General features: G+C 60.6%; 2 protein-coding genes across 2 annotated transcripts; one reads left to right on the top strand and one right to left on the bottom strand.

Annotated features, from left to right (window-relative positions):
- Window positions 1–389: 389 nt before the first annotated feature.
- Window positions 390–1,841, bottom strand: BESB_047740 (uncharacterized protein; the record flags this gene model as incomplete). Its single annotated transcript, XM_029363225.1, has 1 exon — window positions 390–1,841. The coding sequence occupies one exon, from the start codon at window positions 1,839–1,841 to the stop codon at window positions 390–392; it is 1,452 nt and encodes a 483-aa protein (XP_029220591.1).
- Window positions 1,842–5,454: 3,613 nt separating this feature from the next.
- BESB_047730 (uncharacterized protein) lies at window positions 5,455–12,427 on the top strand (the record flags this gene model as incomplete). Its single annotated transcript, XM_029363224.1, has 4 exons — window positions 5,455–7,345; window positions 7,701–8,428; window positions 8,824–8,978; window positions 9,289–12,427. The coding sequence occupies 4 exons, from the start codon at window positions 5,455–5,457 to the stop codon at window positions 12,425–12,427; spliced, it is 5,913 nt and encodes a 1,970-aa protein (XP_029220590.1).
- Between the last annotated feature and the right edge of the window lie 652 nt (window positions 12,428–13,079).

Here is a 13,079-nt window from a genome sequence, read left to right as displayed (position 1 = left end):
GGGTGAAGGGTACAGACGCCGCAAGGTCATCCCACCTCCCGCCTGAAGGCAGAGGGACGCGCTGTCTCGTTCAGTTTCCTCTTCGCGGCTGCGCGGCCTCTCCGCGTGACGAAGTCGCTGCTTCAACTCTCTTTCCGCCGGCCTTCCACCAGCGTGGAGAGGCGACATACTCTGAGTCCGGGCACGCCTGTCTGTACCGACCCAGCCGCACACCTGCACCTCCTGTCCGTAGGGAAACACTTTACAAAACGGGCACGTGCAGACCGATTTTGGCCCTGCCACGCCAACCTCGAGCGGCGGAAGGTTCTACAGACCTGCGGCACAACCGAGTGAAGGATGCGATACGGTCAGGGGGAGCCTCGTCAGCCGGCGAAGGCCCCCCCCCCACCTTAGGCGGTTTTCTCCGCGCTTTTCTCGTGGCCGCCCACCTCCCCTCCGCCGTCGGCGTTGTCGCGCGAGTACGCGATGCGGCTGACGGCGGAGAGGAAGGAGACCGTGAGGGAAGCGTCGGCGACGACGAAGCCGACGATGTGTTTGAAGTTTGTGCGTTCTCTGAGCGAGCCAAGGAGAGTGATGCCTCGCATCATTATGTGCTTTTCGGCGAGTTTGGCTAGCCGCTTCAGCTGCGCGGCGTTTTTGTGACGGAAGTGGCCGCGGGCGTGGTCAGCGGCGACGAGGAGGAGCGGCAGGAGACTCCAGAGAAGGCCCAGGGACATGCAGATGTGCTTGTACCTGTGCTGCAGCTTCTTGGGGACGAGCGGGCGAATGAGGATGGCGGAGGTCGCAAACATGAAGGCCGAACAGGACGCGACAATCACACACACTTTTCGCTGCAGCCGGTAGTGCTGCGCGCTCAGCAGAGGCAGCATGTAGGACTGCAGAAAAGTAAGGAGGGTGCTAGTCGCCCGCTCGATTTTGATGATGCCGCTCCCCGGCGAGTTCTGCAGATACGACAGCCAAAACAGCAGACGCGACGCGTTGTCCTGACCAGGCATGGACAGCAATATGTCGCCCAGGTAGTTGGTCTCCAGCTCGGCCAGCTCCGAGTTCACTGCGACGGCTCGAGAGATGCTGAAGACAACCAGAGACACACTCGCGAATGCCAGTGCCAGATGCGCGCACATCTGCGCCAGTAACACCAACGAGCGCGCGCGCGTCAGACTTTTGCGCCAGCGCCCCATCGACGCCTTATTCTTCCGCCACGACTCCGAGTCCGGCTTGCCTCCAACGGCCGGCTCCGCCGGCGCTCGCTCCGCCGCGTCCGCGCCAGCTGAGGGCGTCCTCTGCCAGGGGCTGGGGGAGGACGGCAGATGCCGCAACGGCTGCGGAATCACTTCGGTGAAGAGCGGGGGTCTCGCCTCAGATTCGCGGTCACTGGTGAACACACGCTCCGCCTGGCTCTCCGCGCCGCCGGCAGACAACGCATTCGTCCACGCCCCGCTGTCTCTCTCGGCTTCTGTCGCACTCCCCGTCTCGCCTGCGCCTCCGGCCTCGGCTCGCCGCCGCCGTCTCCGGGACATCCCCCTCCATGTGCGCGACGACCAGGGCCCGCTCCGCCGCGTGGCTTCGGCCTCCGTCTCTTCTCCAGAGACGCGCTGCTGCTCCCCCGCGCCGAACGAACTGTACGCCGCAACCGGCAGCGCCTGGGCGGTTAGGGGGTCTGCGCCGTCGAGCTCCAGCTCGCGCAGGGGCGACGCAGCTCGCCACCCATCGAGACCCTCGGCGGGAGTATCGCGGGGGCCGTCCGCAAGCAGCGGGTCGGCCTCCTCGCTCGGGACCTGCGCACCGAGCGTGAGGCGACACGCCACCCCGATGAAGAGAAGAAGGCCGGCAGCCCACATCCTCAGCGGATTGTCGGCGGACTCAGCGCGTCCTCGCACAGAGAAAGTCCATAGCGCCTTGCAGCTCTTCGTGAAAGAGAGAAAACCGGAGATGGGGAGCCAGGGTCGGCAGCTGGCCGCCGCGTGCGCCTGCTCCCGTAGGGGAGACAGGAAGACCGCCCAGCGGGCGAGGTGACCCCCTGGCGCTCGCGAGACGCCACGCCCGCGTCTCTGCAGCAACTCGGAGTGAACCTCCTTCACAGGTAGAGCACAGCGAAAACAGGTCTGTGAAGAAATCGAGGGGCCTGTCACAACTGCGTCAGTGTAGAGGCCGCGATGCGGGCACCGTGTGCTGGAGCGGGGGCGCGAAATCGAGAGATCCCCCGAGATCGTGTCAGGGGCGTAAGAATGGACTTCTCATGAGTAAGGCGGCGGAAAGAGACAAGCAAAAGAAACCTGTAGGCTACACTCTCCACTTTTCGGCGAAGGGCACTCCAGGCCGGCTTTTCTGTTTCGGCTTCTCGCGCCGATGTGCAAGCCCGGCGGTGTTGGCGGATGCCGTCGCCCGCGGCGAGACAAGGGGAGGGAGCCCGGCGCTGAGCGAACTCTTGCGTTTTCCCTTTTTTCAAGTCCAGGTGGGCGCGAATAGACATACAAGGGGTGATGCGAAAGGGCCGAAAGAAGTCATGAGGCTCCGCGAGGGGCTGTCTCATCTCTTGCCCGCACAAGACGGCGCGTCGGGGCGGGTCTCCGAAAGTGGATGAGCCCTGGAGAGGGATGTCAAGCTCGAGTTGCCTCCGTGTGCTAAGCACGGATCGTTGAGAGGATTTAGTCGAAAGAGCATGGAGGAAATCAAGACAGCGAGGAGGACGCCGGTGTCGGCTGGGTTGCCTTCAAAATCGTGGCTTCGGCGCATGCCGCGCCGCCCAGAACGGCTACTCCTGGGGAACTACTCTGAAACAGGGGACTCCTTTGTATGCGCCACGACCGCACATCTTCGACACAACCCAAAACTCGAAAATGTGTCTGCCTGAACAGGCAAGGGTCTTTGTCTCCGCGTAAAATCGAGACGACTCACTAGCAGCAGTTACGTCTCCGCGGTTCCACGAGAGCACTGCGGCAACTACCGGTTGCCTGCGCGTTGGCCTCAAGTCGCCGCACGCGCTCTGTGGGCTTTTCATTTACTGCACCCGTGTTGCTGACTTGCTGCGCTGCACTGCCTGCCGTTGCCACACAGGGTTTTTCCACCTCAGCATGAAGATCCACAGTCTGTTAAGGCAGTCTGAAACACGCCTCGACAATAGTGTACGGCTATCGGCGCGTTGAGGCTTCTTCACAGAGTTCTGCGTCCTCCAGTGTCTCGGCGGCACACACAGGCGGGCGCAGACAGACGACGCAGACCCGTTCATGAGTCGCATCGATGAGGCTAGGGATACTCGGAAGGAACTCCTCCACATGGGCGTAGAGCTCCGCAGGCAGTGCGCGATGCCTCTTATGCTGTGGCGTCTCGCTTCGACGCAAACTCCCCCAGTGACCACTGCTTGCAGCTGGAATTGTACCTTGGGGTGACGCCGTTTGGAATCTTCGCTTTAGCATTCAACCAAGCGTCGTCGTTGCGTGAGTTTGCGGCGGCAGCGTGCGGTAGCAAGGAGAAGTGTTCCACGAGCCAGCGCTACCGGAAGCGAATTGAAGAAGCCTGTCGCTTGCCACCGCTCCCTAGGCTCTCCGCGGCCGTCGAGAGCCGATTGTGTGAACTATTCTGTAGTTGTGGGACGGGTGTTCCTCCCGTGAAGCGATACAGTGGTTAGCAGCTTCCCCGCTCGGCCGGCCGGATGCCTGAAAAAGGCTGCGTGTCGCTAGGGGACGAATGACCACGATTCAGAAAATCGGAGTTCACTGATTCTTCTCAGAACTCACGAAGGTGGTATCATGCAGGCTGTGGCGGGTCGCAGATGTGGACGCGCAGGGGACCTTAGCGCGAGTTTTTGAATTTCCCAGCGGCTGTGCAGGCAAAAAGGCAGTGTCGAGTTAGCCGTACTCTTTAAGGGGGGAATCCTGTGTGTGATTCGTTACGCCGCACATCCACCATGCACTTGGCGCCTCTGGAGCAATTTGTCGCGGTGCTTGCGAGACAAAAGAATGACACTCAAGTTCAGGAAGCGGTGCTAGAAGCGGGACGTCTTTGACCGCCACTAGGGCCGCCGCCCCGTCGCAGCGCTGGCAGCGGCGTTCGCTCGCTGCTGCATCATCTCTTCTGCGTACGCTCGTGGCCTCTGAAACAGCTACCGAAAACTGCTCGCTCTAGTATGCCGTGAAACACGCATGCTGAGTCTCGCTTGCTGCCTTGGTGCGCCTGAAGGGTCGCACCGCAAAGGCTGCCATTGGCGGACCGCGATTTTTGGCAATCGCGTCAGGCGCTGCTTCAGTGCACTTGTGCACAACGCTAAACTGTCTCCTTCCCGCGGCAGGGAGACAGACCTCGGGGCGAGACGCGGTCGGGCGTGGGGGAGACTCTGGGTTCCTTTCGTTTTTCGGCATGTAAACGGTTGCCATCTGCACAAAGGAAAGTGCAACTCAAGCACTGCCTCCGCTGGTTTCAGGCGCATCCGTTGTGGTCGTGGACTGACTCTGGCAACGAGAGCTGACTGCACGTGGCCCGACGGCCGCCCACGAGCATTCGCGCGCCCGGTTCCTCAATCTGAAGGGCTTTTGAAGTCGAAAACAGGGGGATGCGCGTTTGCCATTGCAGGCTCGTGTGTAATCTAGTGAAGCAAGGCTCTATGAATGCAACAGTAGATGCCCAAACACAGGCATCCAGACTGCATGTTTTCCGTGTGAGAAAATGTGTTTCGCGAAAATCTGACCTCCAGAGCTGGCGACCCGTGTGCACCCTGCGGATTAACATGACATCGTTATCTTCGCAAAACGACGCCCTCGGACCTTGTAGGCACGAACTCGGCTGTCATTTGCGAGCTGAGGCACACAGCAAACGGGGATGCCTCAGATAAGAATCAGCCGATCTCCGCTTCGCTTCAGAAAGACCGAACACGACCGGCTTTTGGCCCGCTTATTGTTAAACGTCGACAGGACCTCCGCCTTACGTTAATTCGTTCTTTTTTGTACCGTATCCGGGTCTCAACGAAGCCCAGTTTCTCTGCTTACTACCATCTCTCTCTCAACACGTCCTCCAGCTTTCGAGCCTGCCTCCTTAAAGCTGCCTGCCGTTTCTCGCCTTATACTATCGGCTGCGTGGTCCTCTAACCGCCTTTGTGGCATACTGCCCACCTCGGGAGCTTGTGCGTCGAAAGGTTGTTTCCCGTTTGTGTCCGCCCTGCGATGCACCCTGAGACGCACACAAGCTGAGCCACGTTTCAGCTGTTGTCGCCTGGAAAACTGTTTGATGTGTTTTGCTCCAGTTAGACCGAGTCTCGTGCGGACAGCGAAGGCAGCAAAACTGCGATGCACGACACATCCACTGCTGCTCCATCCGCGCCGCTGATACCTAGGCTTCTCACTGCTGGCTACCAGATCGTCTGTAAGCTCCCACTTGGCTTTAGTTCGGCGGTTGCCCTCATTGGGGACCAATCCAGAGAGACGACGTGCTTTTTGGAATGTGTTCAGTTCTAAGAATAAGATGAGGGCGCCTCCTCTTTTCCATTCGTACTCTACTTACTGCATCGCCTCGCAGGCTCCTCTCCTCTCCGGCTATGGCAACTCCGAAGAGAAAGCTGAGAGAAGGCAGAGACAGCTCCTTTTCTCTGCGTGCGCACTCACTCAAGCTGTTCAAACACCCCGCAGTGACGACAGCTCGCCTCGCGACTCCACGTTGTCGTCTTCACCCCCGGACGACGTTACCGTCGTTCTGGATTCAGGCGACGCCTCGGGGTCTCCTTTGACGTTTACTTACTCACATGCTGAACCTTTCGCCTTTCCCTCCGCTTCACGTTCTCCTTCTCCGTTGTGCTGCGCCAACGCAGCCTCCACTGGAAAGTCACAGTCGCCAACGAGGTCGCCGCAGTCTGAATTGTCGCGCTCGCCTTCCTTTGCATCGTCCCCTTGCCAGTCCGTCGCGTGTGGCAATACAGATGAGGAGTCCTTTTTTCAATCATTGCGGTCGTCGTGTCTTTTTGAGAGCGGCGATCCGCCATCATACCGTGTGAAGACTGAGCCAGGAGTGGTGTCGGCCCAGCGGGGTCGCGAACGCCTCGCCACACGGTCACGCCCTCCGCGTCTGGCGAATTCGACGCTCCCGTTCTGGAGTTCTGGACAGTCCCAAGAAGCAGGCTGCATGTGCGGTCCCTCCTCTGTCTCTTCTCAAGATGAAGTTCCCTGCTCGTCGGCAGCTTCCTGTGCGCGCTGCTCTTCCGGATGCCGCTACAACGGAGAAGCTTCAGAAGCACAGCTCTGCAGTGCCGACGGCGGGGAACACACGTGTGTCCCCCGATCCGGTTTCTCCTCCGCGAGAGTGCCTTTCTCTCCCTGCTCGGATGTCCGTCTATTCGCGTCCTCCCGCACCTCCACAGGCTTCTTCACTCTCCCGTCTCTGATCCAACCTCCTGAGTCACGGCGCCGAAGGCGCCGAGCGGCGTTCTTATCGTTGCTTGCCTTCCTCTTTTGCGTGTTTCTGTTTTTTGGAGTGCTGCTGCCGATGTCCAGGGCAAGTCAGTTGGGAAACATGCTCATGGCAGATCACATAAAAGCTACCGGCAGCAAGAGAAGCCTGGGGACTGTGCCCGCAGGCTTGACGGAGGAGACTCCTACCAGTCTTTTGCCTCTACCCGAGTGCAGTACAAAACGCAGGGGCGATTCTTCCGATGCTCCAACAGGCCTTGACGGCGGAGAAGGCCCCTGGTTAGCAAAAATACTTCATTTTGTGGAGACTATCTTCAGTTCGAATTCAGCGTCGCTTAGTTCTACCGTCCCGGCTGAATGGCAGCCGACGCTTCTGTCATTGATTGTTCATTCATCGGCACTTCTTCGCTCGGCATTTCCTGTGCTCTCCTCGCTTCCCGCCGTCTTCCTATTCCTCCTCCTTGTCTCTGTGTGCTGCTGCCTTCTCTGCATAGCCATATCTTTCACGCTTGTCTGCAAACACCTCATGAACTACTACGAGCCTAGTTTGCAGCGTTACGTCTGTCGCATATGCCTGGTCAGCCCCACCTTCGCAATCGCTTCTCTGATCTACTTTGCTCACACGCTTTCCAGTGCTGCGCCCCCCTCGGACTCTCGCTCCTCTCTTTCATCCTACACTGTCGGCGCCTCTGCCTCACCAGCCGCCGTCGCGACGTCTGTGACGCCTGCGTCGCGCCTTGCGCCCCAAAGCGAGGCATCATCTCAGGGCCTCGAGGAGTATTTGGACGACTCAAGTTCGCTCGGTGACTCTGCCAGAGTTCCAGACGCCGGCCTGTTCGCTACCACGGCAGCGTCCGAGGCCCGCGTTGAGGAGATCTTTATTGACTTCCTTCGAGACCTTGGCCAAGCTGGAGCCCTTTACAGCTTTCTCGTCCTCATGATCAATTGCTGCGGTGAGTCCGAGGCACCACGCTTTCACTGCACCCGAAACAAGAGACCCCAATGGGAGACACCGTTTCCTTTTTGGAGGCGACCTCGCGCGTGATTGATATTGGGATTCTTCCAGGGGTGCGGGCTGCTTCTTCTAATGGATGATAAACGTGGCGCGCTACAAGGGACTGCAGCGTCTCTCAGATACTGCCTTCTCAATTTCCCTGCGGGTCTCGGGCTCCCTTTGGGGTACCCCGCAACTCAGCTGGTGGCCATTCCCAGTAGTTCCCTCGTGTTCCGCTATTCGAGTTGTAGGAAGCGCGTGTTTGAGTCATTCATAAATCCTGCCCCCCCCCTTCCCCGATGCGCTTGCTTCAGGAAATGACCGATGTATCTCAATGACGCTAGCCTGCAACCCAAAGTTGGTGAATGCCGTCCCACCCCTGAATTTCTTCATTCCTTCTTTCCATCCGAAGCCGCACATCCTCCGCTACCTCAAAGTAGGCGTGATGCAGTTCGTGCTCGTCGTGCCCCTCGTCGGCGTCATCTCTCTCCTGCAAGCAATCTACGACAGCGACTCGATGCCTCTCCTCGCGCATTCAACTTCTGCTCTTCAAGAGGCACCCCTTGTTGCTTCAAGCCTGATGGATTCAGGAGGCACCACGCCGGGCGATAAGACGTTTTCGGACGACGTAGGCGATCATTCTCCGCCCTCTGTGAACGTCTCTCCTCAGGCCTCGCCATCGGCTGATTTCCCAGCTCTGAGAATTGATTCGCGCGACATCGGCGCTCTCCTGTCGTTCTTTCCTGTCTTCCTCTCCCTGCCGACCGTGCTGATGTACCGAGCTTCAGATTGGTTTCTGTTCCGCGGCATGGCGGCAGCGACCTCTCTGGTGCTGCTGGGGTCAGTATTCATCTGCATGCTCTCGCTCCTTCAGTTCTACCTCTGCACCGAGTCGCTGATTCGGCCCTACAAACCGCTTCAAAAGTTCCTTTCCATCAAAGTCCTCGTCTTTTTTCAAGTGTGGCAGCGCCTGGCCATTCGGACGCTCCTCGGCGTCGGCGTCATTCAGGGGAACACCGTTTTCGAGGCCGAGCAAATGGCGGTAGGCTCGTCGCACAAGAGATCCAGTAAAACGTGTCCAGTTTTCCTGTGGAAAAAATTTTCCAGGGAAATACCCTCGAAGAATAGCCCGTCGCGAAAAGCTTGCCGCTCTCGAGTCATTGCCTTTCAGGCGTTGTCCCCTTTGCTTGAGCTGTTCCTGTAGAACCCACTGATGCCTACTCCGCCCAGTCGGGGCTGCTTTGGGCGCCCGCGGAAGGCTGCCCTGCCTTGGCGCAAGTGAAACTATATGCTGCCTCTCGCGCCGCGGTAAATGGCTACCTGCGGCGGAAGCTGGTCTCCATTGCCGCGGGTGTCGGCTGCGGGGGGAGAGTACGAGTGCCGCTTCGTCGCGGGCATGTCGCTGCGTGGCTTTGTTGCCGGGTTTGCTCTTCTCAGGATCTCTATCACAACATCTTGATGAGCGTGTGGATGGTATTCATCTCGATTAGTCACGTGCTTTGCTTCCCCGTCAGTGACCACCTCCCCGAAGTCGTCGGAGGCGCGCGTGGCGCTTGCTTCGTGGAACCGCCCAGCGCCTCGTTCTGCCAGGGGTAGGTTTCCACGGCCGCCGCGTGGGCGGCGCAGACCGCAAGCAGAAGCGAAAGCAGCGAACCGCGCAAAGCGCCCGCTGGCGGGTGTCAAGCCAGGGCTGTCTGTTCCCCGACGGGGGACTGGAGTATCCTGGCAGCGGTGCCGCCGTCCGTGTACACGTACGATCCTCAGAATTCACGCTCCAGGAGCTCCTCGGCAGCAGCGAAAACGCAGCGCTTTTCTTCACCTCTGGGGTTGTGGCCTCCCGGAGCGCCTGCATCGCCGCGCGGACTACTCGTGTCCGTTCGTCTTAATTTCCTTTCTCTTCAGGTTGCTCGAGGTTCTTCTGGCTGTGGACGTCCTGCAAGATGCGAGGGAGATCGCGCTTCTGCCTCACCGGTCCCTTGACCGCGCCTGCTCCATTCTCCATGAACAGTGCCTCAAGGCCGACAGCGAGTTCCACCACCTGCTTTCGCTGGATGGGCGCAGCGAGCTGGATCGCCTCTTGTCCTCGTCGTGTCTCCGCACGCACAGCCAAGCGACGGTGGCGTTTGAAGCGCAAGTCGCGCCCGACGATCGCAGCCCGGCGAGCGCGACTACGCTCCTCCCTTGGATTCGGAGAGCCACGGCTTCTGCGCCCTCCGGGTTGTTCCGCGGCCTCTTCGGCAGCATGGAGACTGGGAGTGACGCCCGAGCCGACACGCACGACGCGAGAGACTCTCAAGAGAGAAGTCGAAGGAAAGACGACGAGAGAAGCAGACACAAGTTCAGCGTCAGATCCCGCAGCGACAGCGACGTCGTGGTTCCGACCTTGAAGGCGCTGTCTGGATCATCCGATCGCCGGAGGATCCCCCTCCTTTCGTCAGCCTCGGCATCGGAGCTGCGGCTTCCCAGCGACTTCTGCCCGACCGGCCTGGCAGGCGAAGCGAAGCCTCGAGAGGTCGAACACAGGTTCCTGCCTCTGCGCGAGGAGCTCGACGACGGCCGGACCTCACAGCCCGAGCTGGTTTGCCCACCGGCCCCTACCAGCTCGCCCGTCGCCGGCATTTCTTCTCCCGAGGTCTACCTACCGCCGCTTAGTCGCTGCCTGACTTCCCTGAGTCAAACGCTGTCCTCATCAGGCGAGGGCGTCTCAGCAGGGACCGTCCGAGAGTCTTTGCCGGCGTGCGCCCACTTCCTTCTGTCGCCGCGGAACGCCTCTAGTGCGCACTCGGGGTCGGTCGCGTCGCCGCAGGCCCACTCTAGCGCCAGGTCTGAGAGCCAGTTTGGGGGGGGAGACCCGTTCGCACACGCCAACCTCTTTTCGCCTTCGTCGCGCGGCGCCTCCTTCGCACTCGCCGCCGGACCCAGCAGCCACCACGGCGCCGCGTCGCTCCGCGGGCCTGCGCCCCTGCCGCCCTACGCGTCTCCGCTGGCGTCGGTGGCGGCGTCCATCGCAGTTTCGGGGCGCTACCCTCGCAGCGCCACGGGTCGCGCCGCTGTGGCTGCGCGCTTCCTGTTGGCGTCTAGTCCCACGTCGCCGTTTCATCGATGCCCCGCGGCTGCGCTGGCCGTCGCGCTCGGAGCGCAGCTGCCGGTGCCTGCGTTCGGCTTTGAAGAGATTCCCGAGGCGACGACACGGGGATCCAGCAGAGACACCCTCGTCAGCCGGACGCTCAGCCACCCGCCCCCCGGGGTGCATCAGGGCTTCGCCGTTAGTCTTCCCGCCCACGCGCCGCGGACGACGTTCGCCGTGGACGAGCGAGACTTGGCCGTCGTGGAGGCGGAAGCGAGGCACGCGGGGAGCACTGTTTGCGCGCACAGGCTGTCACACACCTATGACCACCTGCCTGACCTGCCCGAGCAGAAAATGGCGGAACTCGACGCCGCGGTTGGGCACGAGGAGGCGCCTTCCGCTGGAGGCGGGCGCGGGCCCCTGGCGCTGGGTGCGAACGACACGGAGGCCAAGGGAGCGAGGGGCGGCGAGCGAGCTTCAGAGAATTCCAGAGACGAAGGAGAGTCGTGGAATGGCAGCTTCAGACACCGGAGCTTGGCTTCCGCCCTTACGACCGCCGGCGTTGACTGCTCCGCCTCACCTTCCTCTTGCCTGCTTGAGGGCGAGAGGCAGAGCCCGCTGGCTTGCCTCAAGGACGAGGGTGGTCTTCGGAGCCCAGACGGCGCATCTGCGCGGGCGCGGCCAGGCCGACATTTCGCAGCGGAGGCTGGCGAGAGAGAAGCTTTGCCGGCCGCCTCACGGGACGCCCAGGTCTCACGGGGACCCGAGCCCCCAATCGGCTGCTGTGAAGCAAACACGCGAAGGCTGAAGTCCTGGATTTCGCAGCCTGAACCGCCAGCCGATGTGCACCTCTTCCTTGCTTCGGCCGCTTATGAGCGAAGGCATGAACAGACAGAAACGCGCGGAGCTTCTGAAGGAAACTGCAGGCGCCCACGCAAAGGCGCTCGCGATTTAGGCGACCTACAGCGTGCACCTTTGCCTACAAAAGGACAACGCAGACGCCTCGGGTTCGGCGGAGGGGGGCCAGAGTCGGGCGCAGCACTCAGAGGCCTGCGGAGACGCTCGCTTCCCTCTGCGAGTGTGAAGGGAGAGGAAGATGCAGAGACCGAACTCTGGACGGAGGCAGCTGAAGAAGATGCCTACCCGCGTCTTCTTCAGCCGGGAGTACTCCAGCAGGCAGAAGAGAACGAAGAGGACGGGGTCAGATGGCGAGCACCAGCCCCGGCTGCCGAGACAGCCGCCTGCAAGAAGGAGAGCCCTGGAGACTTTCCCTGGCTGTCGGAAGACTGCGCCTGCGAAGGACGCAACGCCCCCCGCGCAGACACCGAGTCGAGGAACCCGAGACGCAAGCAGCCAGACCAACCCTTTGGAGACAGGGGCGACGGCGGGCCTGAGGCGAGTCCCTGCAGCCCCCAGAGCCTCGGCGGCGATGGCAGCGAGGAGGAGAGACCCGGAGAAAGTGCGGGGGCGAGCGCACAGGCGCACAGCAGAAGTGCGTGTCTGCTTCAAGTCGAAACAGAGACTGGAGCACGCCGGTTCACGGGCGCGCCGGAGCTCTCAGCTCAAGATGAGCATGACGCAGGCAACTTCACGGACTCAGCGGGTCAAGGCGCCCCGCCGGCTTACCCCACGAGAATGGCGACGGAAGAAGCCCCGGAGGCAGAGAGACATGGGAGCAGTTGCGGGGAGGGGGAGCAAGGATGCAACTTGACAACTTCAGAGTTGGCGTGCGGTCTCCGCGTCGCGTCTGAATCCGCCCAAGAGCGCAGCTGCAGAGAAGCGGAAGGCGACGGAGAAGAGACCCCGCCATTCGAGCGGATGGACGAGGAGAGAGAGACCGAGGAGATCTGGCCTGAGGATGAAAGCGTGAGAATCGTCCAGAGTCCTTTGAGACTTGGGTGGAGTTGCGAGGTCGTAGAAGAGGAAGATGAGGAAGACGCCAGCTCGTTTTACTCCAGAAATCAGATGTTTTGACTAGCCAAGCCGAACGCAGCACTTTCGCAGTTTGTCGACAGACACCGGCCTTATCTGATTGTTCTCTGCGCAAGGCTGCTTGAATTCTAAGCCCCATCCACTGCCTAGTGTCTTCACCAGGTGAGGAGTTCTTTGCCTCAGCCTCAAGCCTCCTAAATTCTTTTCTACCTATCCGCCGCGCCGCCTCCATGCCGTGTGTTTAGGACGTGCGAGATAAAGGAACCTGCCAGGCCCCCGAGCGGCGGCGCCTTTGTGTCGAGTGAAAGAGTGAACTTTTCAAGAAAGAAAAAAGAGAGCATATCGAAGAATCACAGCAGAGGCGGCGGAGTCGCCTCCCTCAGTCTCTACGACGGAGGGCCTCGCGCGGACATTACCTGAACCGTAGCGAGCACTGGCGACCGCCAAGCCCTCTATCCCCGCCGAGCGGCATATGCAGGCATAAAGCAAGAAAGCGACTAGATTGAGAGGCTGCCCCAAGAGAGCGCACTGTTTTTGTCAGTTAGGTAGTTCTTTAGTTAGTTAGCTAGTCAGGTAGTTCGTTCCTCCTCTGCCTGACGGAATTGCGATCAGTCGCGCTGGAGTGGGAACTAGGCACATGCGATACATATAAGAGTCCCGTGTGCACTCCGCGGGATTTGACATTGTGAGCAGA

This window comes from Besnoitia besnoiti, chromosome III, assembly GCF_002563875.1.
Source record: "Besnoitia besnoiti strain Bb-Ger1 chromosome III, whole genome shotgun sequence".
Lineage (NCBI taxonomy): Eukaryota > Apicomplexa > Conoidasida > Eucoccidiorida > Sarcocystidae > Besnoitia > Besnoitia besnoiti.
This window is presented reverse-complemented; position numbering and strand designations above follow the sequence as displayed.